General features: G+C 59.4%; 1 protein-coding gene across 21 annotated transcripts in view; it reads left to right on the top strand.

Moving 5' to 3' along the window:
* The window catches only part of LOC123376123 (myomegalin-like), a 159,515-nt gene that overhangs the window by 136,484 nt on the left and 1,473 nt on the right, over window positions 1-21,558 (top strand). For 16 of the 21 annotated variants that reach the window (XM_045027893.1, XM_045027890.1, XM_045027892.1 and 13 more), the window contains 13 exons: window positions 2,717-2,908; window positions 4,714-4,965; window positions 5,273-5,404; window positions 6,156-6,275; window positions 7,082-7,250; window positions 7,540-7,664; window positions 10,188-10,397; window positions 10,521-10,628; window positions 12,636-12,862; window positions 13,394-13,537; window positions 14,109-14,247; window positions 16,347-16,393; window positions 16,862-16,913. In XM_045027893.1, coding sequence (XP_044883828.1) covers window positions 2,717-2,908; window positions 4,714-4,965; window positions 5,273-5,404; window positions 6,156-6,275; window positions 7,082-7,250; window positions 7,540-7,664; window positions 10,188-10,397; window positions 10,521-10,628; window positions 12,636-12,862; window positions 13,394-13,537; window positions 14,109-14,247; window positions 16,347-16,393; window positions 16,862-16,913 — 1,917 coding nt within the window. The remainder of the gene's footprint in view (window positions 1-2,716; window positions 2,909-4,713; window positions 4,966-5,272; window positions 5,405-6,155; window positions 6,276-7,081; window positions 7,251-7,539; window positions 7,665-10,187; window positions 10,398-10,520; window positions 10,629-12,635; window positions 12,863-13,393; window positions 13,538-14,108; window positions 14,248-16,346; window positions 16,394-16,861; window positions 16,914-21,558) is intronic. The other 5 variants (XM_045027879.1, XM_045027878.1, XM_045027887.1 and 2 more) reach the window with 5 other exon arrangements.

Here is a 21,558-nt window from a genome sequence, read left to right as displayed (position 1 = left end):
GCGCTGCAAGGCTCTGTCGGAGCTGGCGTCCGTGCCAAGGTGTGCACCTGCTGGAGTGCGGGAGGCAGCGTGGGGCCAATGGGGGATATGCGATAAGGGACGGCTTCGGTTTAGCTCAGGGCCGTGTTCCCTCTGAGGCAGGAGTCACAGCCAGTGGGCCAGGCCAGGCCCCTGGCATATGTCAGTCGTGGGGAACACCATTTCCTCAGATTCACCCCTGTGGCGGGGCCAGCCCTGATGGCTGCAGGCCGTAGGGGCAGGGACAACTGCTGGAGGTGCAGTGCAGCTGTCCCCTGGTTGTCACAGGGTTGAGGAGGTCATGGGAGATGCAGCATGGGGTGGCGTGGCCTCCCCTGGTTGCGGGGCTGGGGGGGGGGGCACTGAGATGGCCATGGGATGTGCGGAGTGTTCTTGCCCTGTTGGAGGGCTGTGATGACCATGGGATGCACAGCATGGCCTCCCCTCGGTTGTCAGGATGGCCACAAGAAGCACGATGCGGCCTCACCCCAGTTGTCAGGGGCCTGGTATGGCTGTGGGGTGAATGGCATGGCCTGGCCCCAGTTGTTGCCCTGAGAGGCATGGTGTGGCCAGCCCCAATAGTCGAGGCCGGTATGGCCAGGGGGGCATGGCATGGCCTTTCCTCAGGTGTCAGGGGCCAGTACAGCCCTAAGAGGCACAGTGTGGCCAGCTCCTGTAGTCGGGGGGCCAGTCCGACTGCAGTGGACACAGTGTGGCCTGGCCCTAGTTGTTGGAGGGCTGGGCCGGCTGTGGTGGGCAGGGTGCAGCCTGGCCCCAGTCATCAGGGGGCAAGTAGGGCCTTTGGGGACGTGGTGTGATCTGGCCCCAGTTGTCGGGGGGGCTGGTAGGGCCCTGGGGGGCGTGGTGCGGCCTGGCCCGAGTTGTCGGGAGGCCAATAGGCCCTGGTGGGTATGGTGTGGCATCACCCCTGTCGTCAGGGGAGCGGTACGGCCCCGATGAGCATGGTGTGGCCTGGCCCTAATCATCAGGGTGCTGGTACGGCCCTGGGGGGTGCAGTGCAGCCTGGCCCCAGTTGTCGGGCGCCAGTATGGCTCTGGGGATGGGTGCGGCATCACTCAGTCGTCAGGGTGCTGGTACGGCCTTGGTGGGCATGGTGTGGCCTGGCCCCAGTTGTCAGGGGGCTGGTAGGGCCCTGGGGGGCGCAGTGCAGCCTGGCCCCAGTTGTCGGGGGGCCGGTAGGGCCCTGGGGGGTGCAGTGCTGCCTGGCTCCAGTTGTCAGGGGGCTGATAGGGCCCTGGGGGGTGCAGTGCAGCCTGGCCCCAGTTGTCGGGGGCTGGTAGGGCCCTGGGGGGTGCAGTGCTGCCTGGCTAGGGTGACCAGGTGTCTGGTTTTCAACACCCAGTCGAAAAGGGACCCTGGCAGCTCCAGTCAGCACCACTGACCAGGCTGCTAAAAGTCCCATTGATGGTGCTGCCTGGCTAAGGCAGGCTAGTTCCTACCTGTTCTGACACCGCACTGCGCCCCTGAAGCGGCCAGCAGCAGGTCCGGCTCCTAGGCGGGGGGCCATGGGGCTCTGTGCCCTGCTCCCGCCCCAAGCACCGGCTCCGCACTCCCATTGGCTGGTTCCCGGCTAATGGGAGCTGGGGGAGCGGTGCCTGTGGGTGAGAGCAGCATGCAGAGCCGCTTGCGCACCTCTGCCTAGGAGCCAGACCTGCTGCTGGCCGCTTCCCGGGGAACAGCGCAGTCCACAGTGCCTGGACAGGCAGTAAGCCTGCCTTAGCCCCCCGCTGACTGAGCGCCACTGGAGGTAAGCCTATGCCCCAGTACCCGGCCCCACCCCAGAGCCCACACCCCCATCCCAGAGCCCTCACTCCCCTGCACTGCAACCCCTTGCCCCAGTCCAGAGCCCCCTCCCACACCCTGAACCTCTCATCCCCAGCTCCACCCCAGAGCCCACACCCCCATCCCAGAGCCCTCACCTCCCTCCCGCACCCAACCCCCTGCCCCAGCCCAGAGCCCACACCCTGAACCCAGAGCCCATACTCCCTCCCACACCCCAACCCCCTGCCTCAACCTGCAGTCCCCTCCCACATTCTGAATCCCTTGGCCCCACCCCCAGCATGGAGCCCCTTCCTGTACCCCAAACGCCTCACCCCCAGCCTCACCTCAGAGCCTGCACCCCCAGCCGGAGCCCTCACCCTCTTCCATGCCCTGAATCCCTCATTTCTGGTCCCACCCCAGAGCCCTCACTCCCTCCTGCATCCCAACCCCTTGCCCCAGCCCAGTGAAAGTGAGTGAGGGTCGGGGAGAGTGAGCCACCGAGGGAGGGGGAATGTAGTGAGTGGGCGGGGAAGGGGGCGGGGCCTTGGGGAAGAGGTGAGGTTAGGGTGTTCGGTTTTGTGCGATTAGAAAGTTGGCAACCCTAGGCCTGGCCCCAGTTGTTGTTGGGCCGGTAGGGCCCTGGTGGGCGTGGCGGGCCTGGCTCTGGTTGTTGGGGGGCTGGTATGGTCCTGCGGGACACAGTGCAGCCTGGCCCCCATTGCCGGGGGGCCGGTACTGTCCTGGGGGTGCAGTGCAGCCTGGCCCCAGTTGTCAGGGGGCTGGTATGGCTGTGGGGGGTGCAGTGCTGCCTTTTCCGGGCTGCCCCAGGGGGGATTTTCCGGGCTGCCCCAGTGCCAGCTGCACCCCGAGCCCAGCTAATCTCTCTCCCCATCTCTGCTCTCTCTCCCATCTCCAGGGTTGCATTTTGACTCCTTGTCCAAGCCACTGAGCGTCCCTCTGACGCCTGCCCCTGGGCCATCTGCCTTCCTGCCTTTCGGCCCTCCTCCTCCCGCCCCCCCTGCTCTCCTGGGCTGCTGCGGGACGCCTGTCTTCTCCTTGGCTGAGGTGCAGCAGGAACTGCACATGCTGCAGAAGCAGCTGGGAGAAAGTGAGCGCCTCTGGCTTGATTCTTCTGCCTCTCCCTGGCACGTGGCTCTGCATGGCTTTCGCAGCCCCCCATGCCTGCTCTGTCTGTCTGTCCTGGGCACACGCTGTCCTCACCCAACCAGCTGCTCCTGCTGCAGCCCCATTCCCAAGTGGGGAGGCAGGAGAGAGGCATCAGCTGGCCTGGGCCCACTAGCACCAGCAAGGCTGAGGTGGGAGGGGGCAGGTGGCTGGGGGGTGGGCACGGCACGGGGAGGAGACTGGAGAAATAGTCATTCCCAGCTTCAGGACAGGTGGGGAGAAGCTGCTTATGCAGACGGACTGGGGGAGCAGGGCTGGGAACTTGGAGGGGGGGATCCCTCCTGCCTACTGTGGAGACTGGGGGGGATAGGAGCTGAGAGAGGGACCTCCCCCCCTTGCATATCCATAGTGTAGAGACTGGGGGCGGGGTAGGAGCTGAGAGAGGGATCCTCCAGCCCCATAGTGTGTGGAGGGATCATGCCAGGCCCCAACGTGGCTGGGCAGAGTGGGTTTCAGGCTACAGAGTGGCAGGACCTGAGAAACCCTCCTGATGCTAGAGCCTAGGTATGCCTGGCGTCTGCCAAGGAGCCCCAGCCCATGTGCCCAGCCTGGCTCTGGCAGGGCTCAACTCAGCGTCTGGCTCCTCTGCCGAGATGGCCAGTGGTGGGGCTAGGTGGGGCTGGCTGAGGTGGGGCGGCTGTCTGGGGTCACTAGGATCTGTGCTGAGACCCCCTGACACATTTCACCTCACAGGCACTGGAGGGGCATATCCCAGCTGAGTGGGGCTGGATTGGACTGACCGTGGGTGTCTCCCTTTCCCCAATTCCTCTGAGCTGCCTAGCCCCATTGCTGATGCGTTTGGTGCCAGCCCAACGCAGGCTGGTGCTGGGCTGGCTGGCTGGGAAGGCGCCGGGCTCCCCACGTGCTCTTGGCTTGTTGGCCCGATACCCTGGCCTCTGTCTCTTGCTGCTTGCCCCCAGCCCTCGCCAATGCATGTCAGCGTGTTGGCTCAGCTTGGTACCTGCCAGTGGGTCGGTGCCACGGCGTGGTCCAGCTTGCAGTGCTTTGCGACGTGTGTCACGGGGCATTGTGCTTCGCAGCGGGGACATCGGCTGCCTCACCTGGTGTGACGGGGGAGCTGCCCTCGGGTGCCAGTGGGCTGTACTGGGAATGGGGCGTAGCGGGCACAGCACTCCTACGGGTTCTGGGCTGGATGGAGGAGCGGCGCGGGGGCTCTCTGGCCTGGCTATGGAGCAGGGCAGAATGGACAGTCGCAATTGTATCTGTGAGTGTGCCCTGGTCTGCAGACAGGCCTCTGGGCAGAGGCAGTGACCGTCTGGGCTGCTGAGGTTGCCTCTGGGATTATGGCCAGTGGGCCAACAAAGAGCCTGCAAGAAGAGCAAGACCCCTCCCCCAACCTGAGAGTCCAGGCCCCGTCTGGCAGCATAGGGGCAATGGATGCACTGCTCTGACCCACACTTTTCTGCCTGAGGCCTTGCGTCAGTGGGGAGGCTGTGAGCACTGGGGGACTTCCTGGGGTGTCTTGTTGGGAGTGTTTTGGGCTGCCAGGGTGAGCCAGGGCCCCAGGGCAAGTGGGGAAGGTGTCCCTGGGTGGCTCTCAGCAGAGCCGCGAGTGGCTCTGAGCTGGGCACGTGCACTTAGGGCCTTCCTGTCCAGGCACCTTCTCTGGGCAGTCTCTCTGGGACAGGTCCTGCCTTCATCCCCAGGGTGGCACCCAGCCCTGCCCTCCTGTGGGCCCCAGACCCACTTCTGTCCACGTCTATCTAGGGGGACCTCTTGCCGCACCACCAGTCAAACCATTGCCACTGACCAGCGACTTCGGGGAAGCCAGCACCTCCCGCTGTCTCCACGTTCCCCATCTCACCCCACAGTCTTGCCCGCTGCAGAGCTCCGCCCAGCTGGACAGGAAAGCAGGGGCTGCCTTCCTGGAGAGCAACCCCCTTTGGGCCCAGCCTCCCATGGGGGCCCTCTATGGGCACTTACCCTCTGGGTATCCGGCCAGCCATCTGGCTCTGACGGGTAAGAGCCGCGCCGCGGGGATGGGAGGAGCCGTGGGCTGTGGGAGGGCAGAACTGTGTCGTTGTAGGGAGCGCGGTCTGGTGGGTGTCCTGGGGGAGGTGTGAAAGGGGCCGTGTGCCCTCTGTCCTGTAGCACCCCCAGCCTGTCTGTAACCAGCTCCCTTTGCTTTAGTCCTGCTCCTCGGGCCGCAGGGGACAGCCCATGCAGGGAAGTGGCCGTGGTGCTCAGGAAGCATCGTGCCCTCCTGGCCTACTCCCGGCTGAGCCCTGGTGTCCCACTCAGCTCTCTGTTCACCCGGCGGGTGCAGGTGCTGACTTGCTGGAAGGACACCTGGCAGAGATCCGCAGCCTGCGCCAGCGCCTGGAGGAATCCATCTGCATCAACGACCGGCTGCGGGAGCAGCTGGAGAAACGCCTCGCCACTACCGCCAAGGGCAATGGTACGGGACGGGACGTCAGGGTGCTCCCTGGCCCCAGCACACAGGGCACAGCACACTCTGTGCCCAGAGGGCGTGGGGGAGTGACTGGGGGGAGCCCAGAACCCCCTGTGCCCAGAAGGTGTGGGAGAGTGAGCGCGGGGAGGGGTGGAACCCAGAACCCCCTGTGCCCAGAGAGTATGGGGCAGGGATTCAGGGTGAGGGAAACCCAGCACCCAATGGGCCCAGAGAGTTTGGGGTAGGGATCCGGGATGGGGGAGGGAGGAGGTACCCAAGAAGCCCTGCCCAAAAATCACAGGGTGTGGATCTGGGCGGGGTACCCGGCAATCTCAGTACCCAAAGGGAGTGGGGCAGAGAGGTGCACGGGGGGCTCAGAGAGGGGTTGCTGTTGTCTGCTCAAGTCCCTAGAGTGAAGCTCCTGAGGTGGGTGGGCACATCTCCTTCCCTGGGAGGGAGGGGTATGGCTGGGGCTCAGCTCTCTGCACCCCGCTCCCTGCCCCCATTTCCCAGGGCCCGATCCTGGCGGGGGACTCCTTATGGGGCTGAGCCGTTTCTTTTCCACAGCCGTTCCGTCCTCTCTCCTCCTATCAGTGTGGGCTCAGCGCGGGTGGGTGGCCAGCCTGGAGGTGGAGTGCCCAGGGCTTCCTTCGGGCACAGCAGTGGGCAGTTGGCGCAGACTCTGGGAGAGGCCCAGGGGCTCCTGCAGGGAGCGTTGGCAGCTTTGCCCTGGACGTCACGGCTGCTTCTGTTCCAGGGTATCCCACCAACATCTACATCCAGGGGCTGGAGTCCGCATCCTCACTGAGCAGCGAGACCCAAGCCCTGCGGGAGGAGAACCAGAGCCTGCAGCTCCAGTTTGCTCACCTCTCCAGAGGTAGGGGCAGGGGGCGGCCAGCCACACACTGCCTGGCACAAGCCCCTCTGCAGGGGGTGCAGCCCAAGGGCAGCTGCTGAGTGCCAGCCCCGGCTCTAGATCTGGGCTCTCTCTACGTGTGGGGCAGACCCCGCTCCTGGGGGCCCAGAATCACAGCTAGGGCGACCAGACAGCAAGTGTGAAAAATCGGGACGGGGTGGGGGATAATAGGAGCCTATATTAGAAAAAGACCCAAAAATCGGGACTGTCCCTATAAAATCGGGACATCTGGTCACCCTAATTTCAGGAGACCCCCCCCAGACCCAGCTGGGCCTCGCTCCTTTGTTAGGGGCCACCCCGATCCGCCCCCCAACAGGGCGTGTTGGTGGCTGCGGCTCCTACAGCTCCCTGCTCTGTGGATGTGGATTGGAGAACAGGGCTTGTGCATGAGAAGGTGCTATCCCCTTGGGCACAGTCCTACCTCTGTGGGCATCAAGCGTCCTACTGGCACTGCCATGTGGCACTGGGCCCTGCCCACCCCAGGCACATGGCCCCTCCCCTGCCCTAGCCCCATTCACCACCTTGGCCATTACTGTTGGGCTTTGCTCCCCACCCCCTGCTGCCAGGTAACGGGGCTCTCCCCTCCTCCACCTTCCCTGGGTAACGGGCGGCAGGTAACGGGGCTTGGTGGTAACAGGGTTCTCCCCTCCCCTGGGGTGGCAGCTAACGGGGCTCTCCCCTCCCCACCCGGGGCATCAGGTAACGGGGCTCTCCCCTCCCCTGGGGTGGCGGGTAACAGGGCTCTCCCCTCCCCTCTGTGGCGTCAGGTAATGGGGCTCTCCCCCCAGAGCTGGAGCGGCTGCGTGAGGCCACGCGCTGTAGGCTGCAGAAGGCCGAGGCGGAGAACCGGATGCTGGCACAGGAGCTGGCAGAGCAGCGGCAGAGCGGCTGTCAGCTGCGGGAGGAGCGGCTGGCTCTCCAGGAGAACAACCACAGGTGGGGGTTGGGGTGCCAGGCACGGGGAACGGGTGTGTGTCTCAGAGCCCTGAGGCGTGGCACTGGGTGGGGTGTGGCCACAATCACACAGCGCGCAGGCTGGCCCTCTGGCCAGCTGAGCAGCATCCCAGGGGCACAGGGTCCCAGCCCACTTGGGTGTGTCATGGCACCACTGCCAAGGGGCTGTGATGTCACTGCCTTTCTCTGTAACATCACGGGAGGGTGGTCAGCAGGAGAGGGGCGTTGGGGGGGCAGCGTGCCCCTCTGACCCCGGCTGCTCTGTCTGCAGGCTGGAGCGCACGGTGCCGCTCCTTCAGCAGCAGTGCGAGGAGAACCAGCGGCTCTGCCAGGCCCTCTGTGCTGAGCTGCGCATCCATGAGACCCTTTCCAGCTCCTCCCAGGCGGCTCCCTCAGGTACGTGCCAGCCAATCCTGCCCGGTCTGCTGTGCTGGGGCCAGCTGTGCCCTCTCATGTGCCCCAGCGCCCTGGTTCTGCAGGGCCCTGCTGTCCCCCTTGCCGCCCAGGCCCCCCTCTGACCTGGGGAGCCCATCTGGAGAAGCTCAGTGCAGCCCTTGACTCTGGAGCCGGGGCAGTGCCTTCTACTGGTTAGAGCGTGGCCCCATGTCTCAGTGTGCTTGAATTGACCAACTGTCTTACTCCCAAACAAGCCCAACGGTGCCATCTCAGACCCACCCTGTGGCGCTGATGGCAGGGGGCACACACCCAGCCTTGCCCCAGCAGCAGGGTGGCATGCCTGGTGGCGCTGCAGGGCTGGCCTGTCTTGGGAATCCACAGGCCTGTCCACCCAGGCCTCCGCTGTGTCTGGCCATCAGAGCAACCCCATGGATTTATAACCAGCTCTGTCCATGAGTCTGTCTGTCCTGCCCGCTGTCCCCTTGTGGGAGGCACCGTGTTTGGTGCTGGGGTGGGTGTCCTGGCTGCCCTCCTCAGGTGCCGGGTTCCAGGTGGGGGCACCACCCCTCATGCCAGCCAGCTGCTGGGCTCTGGGCAGGGACAGAGACCTGGGATGGGGTCAGGCCATGGTGGGTGTAGCCAGCTCCAGCCCTGTCCCCTGAGCTCCCTAGAGCCCCATGCTGTGTCCACCCCCGTGGTGAGGTCCCACCTGCCTGCAGTGGGGAGCCCCCCAGAGATGGTCCCCCAGGTTGGGTGCAGAATGCCCCTGTCAGGATTCCCTCCCCACTCTGAACTCTTGGGTACAGATGTGGGGACCCGCATGAAAGACCCCCTAAGCTTATCTCTACCAGCTTAGATTAAAAACTTCCCCAAGGCACAAATTCTTCCTTGTCCTTGGAACGGTATCGCTGCCACCACCAAGTGAGTTAGACAAAGATTTAGGAAAAGAACCACATGGAGTTCCTGTTTCCCCAAAATATCCTCCATGCCCCTTCACCCCCTTTCCTGGCGAGGCTTGAGAATAATATACCAACCAAATAGGTTAACAAGATGGGCACAGACCAGCCAAAACCCAGTCAGGTTCTTAAAAGCAGAACTTTATTATAAAGAAAAAGTAAAAGAAGCACCTCTGTAAAATCAGGATGGAAGATAATTTTACAGGGTAGTCAGATTCAAAACACAGAGGATTCCCCTCTAAGCAAAACTTTAAAGTTACAAAAAAAACCAGGAATAAACCTCCCTCTTAACCTAGGGAAAATTCACAAACAAAAGATAATCTAACGCATTTCCTTTCTATTACTTACAATTTGTAATCTTAGATGCTTAATTCAGATATGGCTTTGGGAGATGTATTTTCCCTGCCCTGGTTCCTCGCTGACCGGAGAGAACAACAAAGAGAACAAAACAAAAAACCTTCCCCCACATATTTGAAAGTATCTTCTCCCCTTATTGGTCCTTTTGGTCAGGTTCCAACCAGGTTATTTGAGCTTCTTAACCCTTTACAGGTAAAGGAGGGATTTTGTGCTACCCATAGCTGTATGTTTGACAGCCCCATACCAGATGCAGATGTGGGGAAGGAAGCTGCTTCCTGCATTGCCTGGGCCTGAGCTCAGCCACCGCTCCCCCCCCCCGGGTTTCCCCCTGCCCCACGCCTCCCACCCAGATCACCTGTGAGCCAGGGACTCCCCACCCTCCCCATCCTACCTAGTCCAAGATCTGCCCTGCCCTCCCCTCCCATCCCCCAACCTGTCCAGGATCCGTGCTACCTCTCCCACCAGGGCAAACAGCCTCTGCGCCTACCAGACGTTACAGCAGCTGCTGGCCTGTGGGTTGATGCCCAGACAGCTACAATGGAGCTGAGGTTGAGTGTCCCGATAGCTGACGTCACTCACTTGCTGGCTGGTGTCGGTGTCCCCAAGCCCATGAGGGGTCCCAGCACAGGCCCTACACTGGGGACCCTGCCAGGGCCAGGCTCATGGCCCACAGCTGATTTCCAGACCCGTGGGGTTTTGTGCCCCGCCCCTGTGTGGTGTCACTACAGGACAGAGCTGAGGTTTCTGCTGGGAACTTTGTGGTTGGGGGGATGGTCATTAACACCTTGAACCCTTGAGATGCAAGCCGGGTCCCGTGGGAGCTGCTGGGCAGAGCTCGGGCCCTTTGGGGGCCTGGCTGTGCATCTCCAGACCGCAGTGTATTGAGATTTCTGTCCCTGTGACCCCGCCAGTGGCTGGGCTGGGTTGGGCTGGTGACCCCATCCCTGCATGTTTCTCACCACCTTGGCGCTCCGCATCCTGCTCCTCAACCCCACACTGATGTGGCCGGGCACCAAGCACACCAAGCAGCCTTTTCGTGCCCCAGCGTGTCACCATGCTAAGCCAGGGCTGGTTGAGGGCTGCCCTTCACTGCCCATGGTGGCTGGGGATGGGAGGATCCATGGGGCTGCAGGTGCATTGGGGGGCAGCACACCAGCGTGCAGGGAGTGGAGGGCGTGGCTGGCGACAGAGCAGCTGTGTGTGTTGGCAGCCTGCAGCGGAGATGTGCATCGCAGACCACCTTCCAGCAGCGAGCTGGGTGCCCTCCTGGCAGAGGTGCGAACTCTGCGCAGGCAGCTGCTGCGCGGCATCCAGGTGAACAGCGCCCTGAGGCAGCAGCTGGCACGGCAGCAGCCAGAGGGAAGCGCTGCCCCCCTCTTCGCCGCCCACCAGGCTATGCCCGACTGGCAGCCCTTCCAAGGTAAGAGAGGCTGCGCCAGCCCCAGGGCACTGTGTGGACCCTGCTGGCCCCTCGGGCACCCTGATGCCTGGCAGAAGTGCCATTAACCTGGTAAATGGACCCTTTGTTGTCTCACCTTTGCAGACTCCAGCCCTTCTCCTCCAGTACGGGATGTTGGCATGAGCTCCCCAGCTCCCCTCTCCCCACCCGCCCTGCTCAGCGGTCCAGCCCCACTCGCCCACCGGATGAAAGGTAATGGATGCGCCCCGTCCCCCAGGGAAGAGCGGGGCCACTGCTGTGGAGGGTCCTGGAGTGCGGGCGGCACAAGCCAGGCCCTATGGGCAGCGAGGGTGGGACGCTCAGAGTGCTCCGGGGCTGGGAGCCCAAAAGAGGGAGTCAGTTGCTCACACACTAAGTGTTAAGGCCGGGAGGGACCATCTCGTCCCATCTCCTGCATAGCATGGGCCGGAGACCCTTCCCCAGGAATTCCTGCTTGAGCTTGCCCAGGGGTTTTCACCCTTTGTGGACTCCTAAAATGTTTTTAATGGTGATACAGACCTCTTTGGAAATCTTAGCCATAGTCTGCAGCAGGGCCTCCCAGAGGATTCCGGGGGCCCGGGGTCTTCGGCGGCGGGGGGGCCCTTCCGTTCCGGGACCCGCCGCCAAAGTGCCCCGAAGACCCGCGGCGGGAGCCCCCCGCCACCGAATTACCGCCGAAGCAGGACCCGCCGCCCGGTCTTCGGCGGTAATTCGGTGGCGGGGGGGGGGGTCCCCGCCGCGGGCCTTCGGGGCACTTCGGCGGCGGGTCCCGTAATAGAAGGGGCCCCCCGCCGCCGAAGACCGGGCTGCGCTTCGACGGCGGCGGGTCCCGCTTCTCTCCCCCCCCGCCCGGCCTCGGCCGCCGCTTCTCTCCCCCCCCCCCCCGCCCCCGCCCCCGCCCCGGCCCCGGCCCCGGCCCCGGCCCCGGCCCCGGCTTCTCCCCCCCGGCCTCGGCCTCTTACCGAGCACGTCGTGAGTGGCTGCCCCGCCCCCTCCCCACGGCGCTCTGAGCGGGATGGGGCTCAGGCCCCGTTGGAGCTCCCAGCCCCGCCCCCTCACCACGCGGATCGGGGCGGGGCTCAGGGGCTCGGCCGGAGTCTCGGCGCGTGATGCGCTGAGGCTCCAGGAGAGGGGCGGAGGCGGGAGCCTCCGCTCTTCTCTTGGGGGCCCCTGCGGAGTCCGGGGCCCGGGGCAAATTGCCCCCTTTGCCCCCCCCTCTGGGCGGCCCTGATCTGCAGCCCTCAGGGGTCTGTGGGCCACAGGTTGAAACCCACTGAGCTAGAGAGACCCTCCAGGCCTGAGGCAGAGACTTCACAGGGAGCAGAGAGAGGCCAGCACCTTCTGGGGAGATGGTTCTGGGAGCCTTGGATTTGAAGAGCACGTGGGTCCCATTTTGTAAGGGGCATCCCAGCCCCGCATTCCCTGGGTCTGGGTTTCACACTCCCCTTGTCACGAGGCCAAGGCACGAGAGCATTTCCCTTCGTCTCTTGCTCTGGGTGAATGCTGCATTTTGTCCATGTCTTGTGGGGCATCTCAAGCTGTGCCCTTCTGCTGGGATGCCAGCAGGGAACCAGAGGAGTGCAAAGCCACAGCGGGCACCCCTCCCCCAGAGAGGCTGGGTCTGCAGGTGGCAGGTTCTCAGTGGGAGCCATACAGCATGGCGTTCTGGTGGCCCATCAGAGCCGGGCGTGCAGCAGGATCGGAGCGGGGGTGCTGAGCTCAGAGGAGGACAATGCGAAGTGTGGAGGCTAGGAGAGCTGGCCCTGCGCCGCCTGGAGAAGTAGCGATGTGAGGGCTGGGGCAATGTAGAGCTGCAGGTTGCATGTTAGGGAAAGTTCATGGCCGAGAGCTTCAGAGATGGCTAGTGACTGCAGGAGTCCAGCCTGAGCCACGTTGAGGGGCCTGGGTTTGGCAGGGCAGGGGCCCAGCACTACCTGAAATCAGCCCACCTAAGGTGACTCAGGGGCTTCCAAAACTGGGGGTGCCCAGCCTCCCTCGTGATGTCTGGAAATTGCGGCCTGCTGCTCCTAGGACAGTCTGCACAAACAGAACAAGCTGCTTGGGGGCACATGGGGAGTGAGGGGCTCGGGAAGTGCCAGGCCAGGGCATGTACACGCTGGCGCTAACCCCCCCCCCCTTGGCGCTGGGCCTGGCACTGGGCTAATGCAGCCCTGATGGGCTCTCAGGGACACCAGCAGTGCTGATCCCTCTTTGCTCCAGAGCCACCCATGGACGACCCCCTGGTGAGGAGGAGTGCCCCTGCGCCAGCGGGAGATGCCCCAAGCAGTTCGTCTGCCAGCAAAGGCGGGTGCCAGGTCATTGGCCACATGGATGACTATTATACCCTGAAGCAGCAGATCCTGGAGGGCAAAACGCTGGTCCACCAGATGGCCTCTCTCCTGCGGCCAGCTCTAGCCATGCCCAGCCTGGAGCCCCGTGGCACTGAGGTAATTCTCCCTGGACATCAGGAAGGGTCAGGCTGCTCTGAGCCCTCTGTCGAGAAGGGAAGGATCAGGGGAGAAACGGGCAGAGCCCTGCATAACGCCACTCTCATGGGCCTAGCCAGAGAGCTAGCATTTCAGGCTGGCCCCTCCAGCTCTCCTTGGGAACGCTGGCTCTGGGGGGCCCTGGAAAGGATCATGGGGGTCTGTCCAGACCTGGGTGCATGGGAGACCATCACCTGCCTGATGGACTCAGCTGGGTGCCCTGAGACGGGGCGCTTACTGTTAGGCTGGCCAGAGCACGAGGGCAGTGGAGGTGCCGGCGCCGGGGAAGGACCTGTCTCCATCACTTCTGGGACTGATTTCAGAGCTATTTTGGCTGCAGAGGGGGCCAGCCTGGCAACGGGCTATCGGGAACCCGGGCCATTGTGCTGGGCAGTGCCCTCCCGTGAAAGCCAGGCGCATCGGGGCTCTGAGTTTGCTGTGACCACTGAGCCGAAGGGCAGCATCTGCAACAAGTCTTCTCTTCTCTGCCAGGCCCTGGACTGGGGCAGCATCCAGCAGCTCCTGAGCGCCGCGAATGCCCTGCATCAGCTCCTAGAGCAGTGCGCCTCCCTGCTCACCACCTTCTGGAGAGGAGCCCTGCCAGCGGCCCCCAGCCCAGCCCAGCCCCAGACTGCGGTGAGTGGCACCCTCCTGGCACTCCTCACAGATCATGCCAATGTCGCCCCCATGGTCGCCCAGGCAGCCCCCAAGAGTCAGGGGCTCCCACGGATGGGAGGGCAGGGCTCATCCAGGCATCTTGTGAGCCAATGGGGATTAAGAGCCTGTCTGGGTGACGGGGCAGTCCTGGGTGCAGGGAGCCCTCCGCTGGGTGCTCCTGTGGGAAGGCTGGACGGTGTTTCTCCTCGCCCAGGCGGTACCATCCCAATCACACATCAGACAGGGCGTAGGGCCTGCTGCTGCCAGCAGCTAGGGGACTGCTCCATCCATGCAGTACGGGAGGCTTGCGCATTGTGGGTGTGCGGGAGCAAGGTGCTAGCCCCCGCTCCCTACGCATGGCCCCTACAGTGGGGTCTGTCCTCCAGCAGAGGCTGCGGTAGTTCACAGTAACCCACCTTGTTCGGGATGCTGATCCTCGGCCCTGGACAGCACGGGAGGGGGTGAGTCCCTTCCCCGGGGTGCCTGGGAGCCAGGCTGTGGTTTGCAGAGACACATGGCCCCTGCTGACTGTGCCCCCATCTCTGCCCAGGAGCAGGCAATGAAGGACGAGCTCCTGGCACTCAGGGCCAGGTTAGCTGAACAGGAGAATCTGCTCCAAAGGGCAGCTGAGCGTCTGCAGGACACCTGCCGCCTGAAGGACAACATGGAGCACTTCATCGTCAGCCACTGTAAGTGCCCCAGTGTGGCGGGAGGTGGGCATATGTGACAATGTGGTTCTGGCGGGACCCAACTGAGAGTGCCAATTCAGGACCAATTGCTTAAACAGGGCAGTTACAGCCCAAGGCTGGGGTTTTTCCACCTCTAAGGAAAACCAAACCAGCCAGACAAAGAGGACTTTGGTTTCACCCCACTGGCTAACCACAAGTCACACAAGCAATTTCCTTAGACTCTCCCAGTATCCTCACCAGTGCCACTTGTCCTGGGGATGAATGGTTATGAAAACCAACACTCCAATAAAAGAAAACGGTTCTCTCAATCCCAAAGAATCAAGCCCCAGACCCAGGTCAATATACACATCAGATCTTACCCACAAATCACACTGTTGCCAATCCTTTAGAATCTAAAATCTAAAGGTTTATTCATAAAGGGAAAAAGAGATGAGAGCTAGAATTGGTTATATGGAATCAATTACATACAGTAATGGCAAAGTTCTTAGTTCAGGCTTGTAGCAGTGATGGAGTAAACTGCAGGTTCAAATCAAGTCTCTGGAGTACATCCCCCACTGGGATGGGTCAGTCAGTCCTTTGTTCAGAGTTTCAGTTTGTAGCAAAGTCCCTCCAGAGGTAAGAAGCAGGACTGAAGACAAGATGGAGATGAGGCATCAGCCTTTTATAGTATTTTCCAGGTGTAAGAACACTTCTTTGTTCTTACTGTGGAAAATTACAGCAAAATGGAGTCTGGAGTCACATGGACAAGTTCCTACATACTTTGCTGAGCTACAAGGCGTATCTGCCTTCTCTCAATGGGTCAATTGTGTAGCTGATGGTCCTTAATGGGCCATCAAGCAGGCTAGGCAGAGCTAACACCAACTTGTCTGTGGTGTTTCCCAGAAGCACAGCACAACTTTGAAATACAGACAGTATAGAGCCAATACTCATAACTTCAACTACAAAATGATACATACATATAGACAGCATAATCATAACCAGCAACCCATAACCTGGTCTTAGACACCTTATATGACCCCCTTTTACATAAGATTTGGTGCCACTACAGGACCTTGGTTGCAACCATGTTCTATATGGTCCCAGAATATATCAATAACATCACAGCATAGCCATGGCAATGGAGGGCACAGAGTGTGTCCCCACTCCCCTTACCATCCATCATTACACAGCAGCACCTGCTACCGATGGGGCTCAGAACTTGGCTCCCCATGGAGTCTGCGACTGGGGGGCTGGGAGCATCCTGCCTTCACCCAGCTGTCTGGCATAGGTCAGTCATACCAGGCTGGCATCCCCATCCTCAGGGGCGGCTCTAGAAATCAGGCTGCCCCAAGCAGCGCGGTGCGCTGCGCCGCCCTTCCCCGGTCCCGCGGCGGGTCCCCTCTTCCCGCGGCTCCGGTTGACCTGCCGCAGGCATGCCTGCGGGAGCTCAACCGGAGCCGCGGGAAGAGGGGACCCGCCGCAGTCATGCCTGCGGCAGGTCCGCTCGTCCCGGGCTCCGGTGGACCTCCCACAGGCATGCCTGCGGCAGGTCCACCGGAGCCGAATGCCGCCCCCCCGGGAAAGGGCCGCCCCACGCGCCTGCTTGGCGCGCTGGGGTCTAGAGCCGCCCCTGCCCATCCTGTGGCAGGGGCCATGGCTCCACTGCCATCCAAATATAATGAACAGGCCCTGCAGAGTGGCCCCACCAGTGCCTGGTAGCCAGCTGGCCCTATCCTCCCTCTCCCCTCCCCCCCCCCCCCCGCCTGCTCTAATCATCATCAGGCATAGCCAGCTTCGAGGGCTGTGCCCACTGGCCAGCTCTGAGCAGGGCAAGGCCTGGCATTGCAGGGGTCCTGTCTGTGCTGGATCCCCGGCCATAAGGCTGGAGTAGGGGGGCACAGTAAGCAGACAGGCCTAGCATGGGCCGGGCCTGGCTATGCTGCTCTCTGCTCACGTAGCTGGAGCCAGCTGGAGTTTGCTGCTCTGGGGGATCCTGCAATGACCCTGCCCCCGCCCCCTGCAGTTTGGTTTGTGGGGAGTGACACCAATTCTGATACGCCCTCCCTGGGGTCAGGAGGGAGCTGTGCCCACTCTGATCCCCTCCCCCGCCTCTGTTGCAGTGACCCAAACTCATGCCGTGCTGAGGAAAGCAAGGACAAACCTGGAGGTGAGTTAGGACCAGGACTCGGCAGGGAGCCCCCCCACCCCGCTCCTCAGGGGAGGAGCAACACCAAGGCAAGGCAGAGGGAGGCTGAGGCTGGCAGGGGGGTTCCTGACTGTGGGGGAAGGGTCCTAGCTCTGAGCTGACTCTGGGGAGGGCAATAGGGCTGAGCTCAGGCTGAGGGGGAGGAGGGAGGGAGAAGGGAGCAGAGCCAATGGCGGGGAATGAGAACTCTCTCTCTGGTGGGGATGGAGAGTCGGGGTGGGGTGTAGACCAAAGGGGTGGAGCCTGAGGGGGGTGCAGGGGCTCTGCCTTTCTGTCCCATCCTTTCCCCCTACCCATGCAGTGGGTCCTTCCCCCTACCCCATCTCCAGGTGGGTTCGCTCTCTTGCCCTGTCCCTTGGGCGGGGTGTCTCATCCCACCCCTCGGGGGGTCTCTCACTCCATTTCTCTCTTTCTCCTGAGTCTCTGCAGAAGAGCAAGCCCCAGGGCTCCTCTGTCAAATCTCCTCCCTCCATCGGCGCAGGTAACTGCCCAGGCTAGTGCCCCTGTGAGCAACAGGGCTGCTCTGCAGAGTGCCGGAGGGGCCTGTCCCCCTTGCATGGCACGCGGGCAGGGAGCGGGGTCTGGCAGGTGCCATCCAGGGCTGTGGGGTGGGCAGGGCTGAGGCAGTGGAGCGAGAAGCACTGTCAGCGCAGTGCTGAACTGCCCTGGCTGGGCAGAGCCCAGTGTTTTCTGCAGGAATTGAAATTTTGTGGGGGGGGGGGGTGTTTGAATTTATGGGGCGGGGAGGTGTTTCAGGGCCGATGATGGGTGAGACCATGAGGGCGAGGGTGGGCTGTATGGCACCATAGTAAAAACTGAAAAATGTTTTATGACCATTTTATTAAACTCATGTTTTTAAAATCATCACACAAATTAAAGTTGGCTACTCAAGGCTTCTATGAAGCACAATATCTACATCCTTCTTGGTTTCTTGTTATAATTTTGCACAACTCTGTTAACGAACTTCTTGAATGCAACGCATTCATCTTTGGTGGCTTCTCATGTGTCCGGTACTTCCATTCCTTCAACTGATATGTTCATTAATTCATTCACATGAACAGTTGCAGAAGACGACTTCTTTCAGAACACAAAATTCTATTCAGTGATGAAAAAGAACCCTCAACTGTAGCTGTTGTAACTGGTAGTAGCAAGAGATGAATTCCTAGTTCTTTCATCCCAGGAAATATAGCATAAAGATCAGGTCGAGTTACTAGTTATGACAAAAAAGAAGTTGAAGTCAAATCTTCATTCATTCTTTGTATGATATTCCACTCGGTGTTCAAATTCTCTATTCTGTCCCTGAGCATATGGCAGCCCAATTGCTGATAGTGCCTCACTCCACTCAACTGTCGGTGTTTTATAGGACAGGGATCTGTAAAAGCTACGTAGAGGTTGAGTAGAATCTAGAAGTCACTGTTGTAGATTTTTAAGAATCAAGTCTGTACTTTTTCAGTTGTCTTAACAAACACTTCTTGTCCTCTTCACTTAAGGATTAAATATAAATGTCTTCATTAGTTAACTTCTGGACTGAAGTCTTTGCTTCTACTAGTACTTTTTCAATTGATAGCTCTCTGATTGGTCCAAATGTAGCTTCTATTGCTGGACAAAGATCTACTACTGTTGTAGCAGATGCCTGGATGGCATTGTTTAATGACCCAAGTGGTTTCAACAGTAGACTTACAAGAAAGAGACTGGCAATAGTCTTCTCTGAACATAGTAGCAAAAGTAATCCACCAGCCTCACTACTTAGATCCATCCCATTTTGGTAGATACTTTCCAAAGCCAGTAATAACAGCTGGAGTAATTTTAAGACAACAGCCAAGGATTGCTCATGAGAAAGCCAGAGGGTCTAATTTGAACTTCAGTCCCAGTGTATCTTCTATATTTTCCAAGATATTCAGACTTTTTGGACTCTTGCTGAAAAAAGAATATAATGAAGACATTCAATGTATAGCTTTTTTTAATGTCTTTTGAAGAGTCTGGAGCTTGTACTCACGCTAGTTGGAGTAGATGGCCTCTGCAGTGTGTATAGGAGAGATTAGGGTTAAACTTTTCTCTGAGCAAAGCTTGTACTCCACAATGTCTTCCAGAGAAGTTTGTGCATCTGATGGAGCTGCAAGCAGCCATCTGTTTGGAGTCCAATTGACAAGCATTTAACTCTTGTAAGATGTGGGTTGTCACAGATGCAGCTGATGGGTCTTCTAAAACTTGAACATCTAGAAATGCATCTACTGGCCTACCACTGATATCAAGATGACGTACACAATGACTTAATACTTGATGCCCATTTGCATCATCAGCCATGTATGCAATTTTTTGGAATGTGGTGAGAGAGTTCTTCACTTTTTCAACTGTTGAGTCTTTCACGGTTGCACCACATGCTTCTAGCCAGTCAGTTCAGTTTCTTGCAGAAAGATAGTGAATATTTGCTGGTCTTGTTTAGAACCAGTGTTCAACTTCAGGATGAGCAAGTGACAATGCACTTAACATTGGACTCCAGTTTGTAGTGTGTGGTATCTCTTGCTTAAATAGAAAGTATGATGCCACAGCCATGTTTGTTCGCATGAACTGTGTTGTGTCTCCAGCATTCTTAACAGCCTCATTAACACTCACTGGTGTTGTCCTTGGTCAGTGGAGACTCAGAGTTCAGAGGTGCTTTCACATGAGTTCACCTCCCAGGTTGGGGGCAAGAAGGCACCTTGCTCGTTCCTCCAGCTGCTCACTATTTGCTCTGGCCACTGTTGCTCGTTATGCCACCGTTCACTCTATCACTCTGGCTGTGGCTACACTTAGCACTTCAAAGCGCTGCCGTGGTAGCGCTGCCGCGGCAGCGCTTTGAAGCGCTAAGTGTAGTCAAAGCGCCAGCGCTGGGGGAGAGCTCTCCCAGCGCTGTCCGTACTCCACCTCCCTGTGGGGAATAACGGACAGCGCTGGGAGCCATGCTCCCAGCGCTGGGGCTTTGACCACACTGGCGCTTTGCAGCACCGCAATTTGCAGCGCTGGAGAGGGTGTGTTTTCACACCCTGCTGCAGCGCTGCAAATTTGTAAGTGTAGCCAAGCCCTCTGTTGCCAATGGCCCTGCACCGTCACCTTCTGCTGCCACCTGCCACTGTGACCTCTGCTTGTTGCTCTCTTGAGGTTCCACCCAGCTCTCAGTGGGGGAACCTCGCTGCTAGTGCAGGCTGGGCTGTCTTTTCCACAGAAACACTGTCCCACAGCAGGTCTAAGCACTTAGATCTGCTTATCAGTGATTTCAGCTCTAGTGGTCACTTAACAAACCAAAAGACTCTTTATGGAGCCTCTATCTTTAAACAGGGGAGAGGGGCAGGTCAAATACTACATGTGACTCAGGCAGACCATCAAGCAAAACACCTGTCCCCACCCTCTCTCGATGCCCTCAATCAGCACAGGCTAAGTACAGTCCTACTGCCCTTTACTCATACAATAAGAATAACAACATTTCATTACCACCCCCTTCCGCATTCAAGTGATTTGTAACCCACCCCAGCCAAAAATCTATCACATGGGCAACACAGCTCTGTTTGCTGGATACCTAGGTAGAGTAGGTATGAATGTAAAACCATTCTTGTCCTGAAGCCTTTCCCCCAGCTCATCACTAGCACATCACATCAGGGAGAGCTCAGTTAGACTTTGCTTACAAATCATAATTTGAAATTATTAGGTTGGCCAACATCACCGAAATGAATGCACTGACACTGTCATAAAAACAACAGCTGTAGGCTATGTTCATACTTCTCAAATCTATTTTTTCAGATACATGTATTTTATCATACACTGTATATGCTTTTAAAGTGTGTATTAATGTTTCAATTCAAATGTCCAAACAATCACTAAATTGGCAACACTGCATATAACTAGTTCACAAAACTGGGGGGGAGGGAAATCCCTGGCAGAGCCTCTGTCCTTGCCCAGCTCCAAGGGCGGGGATGCCTGCAGCCCCAGGCCAGCTCTGCCATGGGCAGGGCCCAGAGCCTAGCAGCTGCTGGAAGCTCTAGAGGAAGCCCTGTTCTCCTGGCAGCCCCCGCTGGTGGAGATGTCGCTTTGGGCTGGGGAGGGGCTGGATTGAGGTGCCATGTGACAAGTGGGCAGGGGCTGTTAGGGCTTCCCCTCGCCCTCCGTTGGTTCGTCTCATGCAGACAGAAAGCAGAATGCCAGAGTCCAAAGTGCAGGCAATGCAATGTTTATTGGGGTTACCAAGCAAGCATATCCACAGCTGTGTACACCCGTAAGGCTTTTTCCTTGTGCCCCCTCCCATAGCAGGCTTAATTATACCTGTAGTGCGCACCCCTGGTTCCTCCCCCCCCCCCCGCTTACAATGTATCATCATGTTCCATTTTGGAGAGTTGAGTCTGGGGGCTTCAGTACCGCCTCTTGGGTAGGGAGTGAGGTGGTGCTCTGGCCAGGGTCACCATTTCTTTGGGTTCTAGTGTTTCTTACACCTTCCTACCCCACCCCCTCCTCCCGACGGGTTGGTTGACCTTAGCTTGGGAGAGGAGCAGGCTGCCTTCAGTTGTACGCTCCTATATTAAACTCCCACCAACACTTTACTTCTAGTCCTTATCTTTGCTCATTATGCTATAAACTCCATCTGGCTGTGGGCAGAGGCAACACACAGTGGCTTTGTTCACATATGTTAGTAAGGATATAAGAGTAACAGTCAAAAAGAACCCAAAATTCCTTCTCAGGCACATATACAGGCCTGAATGCTATACTGCCATCACTGACAGGGATGTGTGTGGCCTGGCTTGGCATGACGCACGGAGCCCCTACTGCCCACCGCGAGCCTCTGATTGTGGAGCTCCTAGTGGGAAGGGTCCTGCCCCTCTTGTGTGCGGGCTGTGTCTGGGGGTGGGCACCCCTGCCTCACATATGCATCCATGTTCCTGCAGGGAACTGGGAGGGAGGGGCTTCTGCCTGCTGGGCAAATAGCTGAGTGGCTGGCCAGGGAATTGGAGGCAGCTCAGCCTGACACTGGTGCTGCTGCTTCTCTGTGGCCACCAGGTGCAGAGCTGCCCGCTGTCCCAAAATGGCAGCACTTGCAGGGCTGTGGGGAGTGCTGGCTGCAGCAGGGTGAGTGGCTGGATGAAGGGGAGAGCTGGCAGGGC

This window comes from Mauremys mutica, chromosome 8, assembly GCF_020497125.1.
Source record: "Mauremys mutica isolate MM-2020 ecotype Southern chromosome 8, ASM2049712v1, whole genome shotgun sequence".
Taxonomy (NCBI): Eukaryota; Metazoa; Chordata; order Testudines; family Geoemydidae; genus Mauremys; species Mauremys mutica.
Note: the sequence above shows the minus strand (reverse complement) of the source record. Positions and strands in the feature narration are given on the sequence as shown.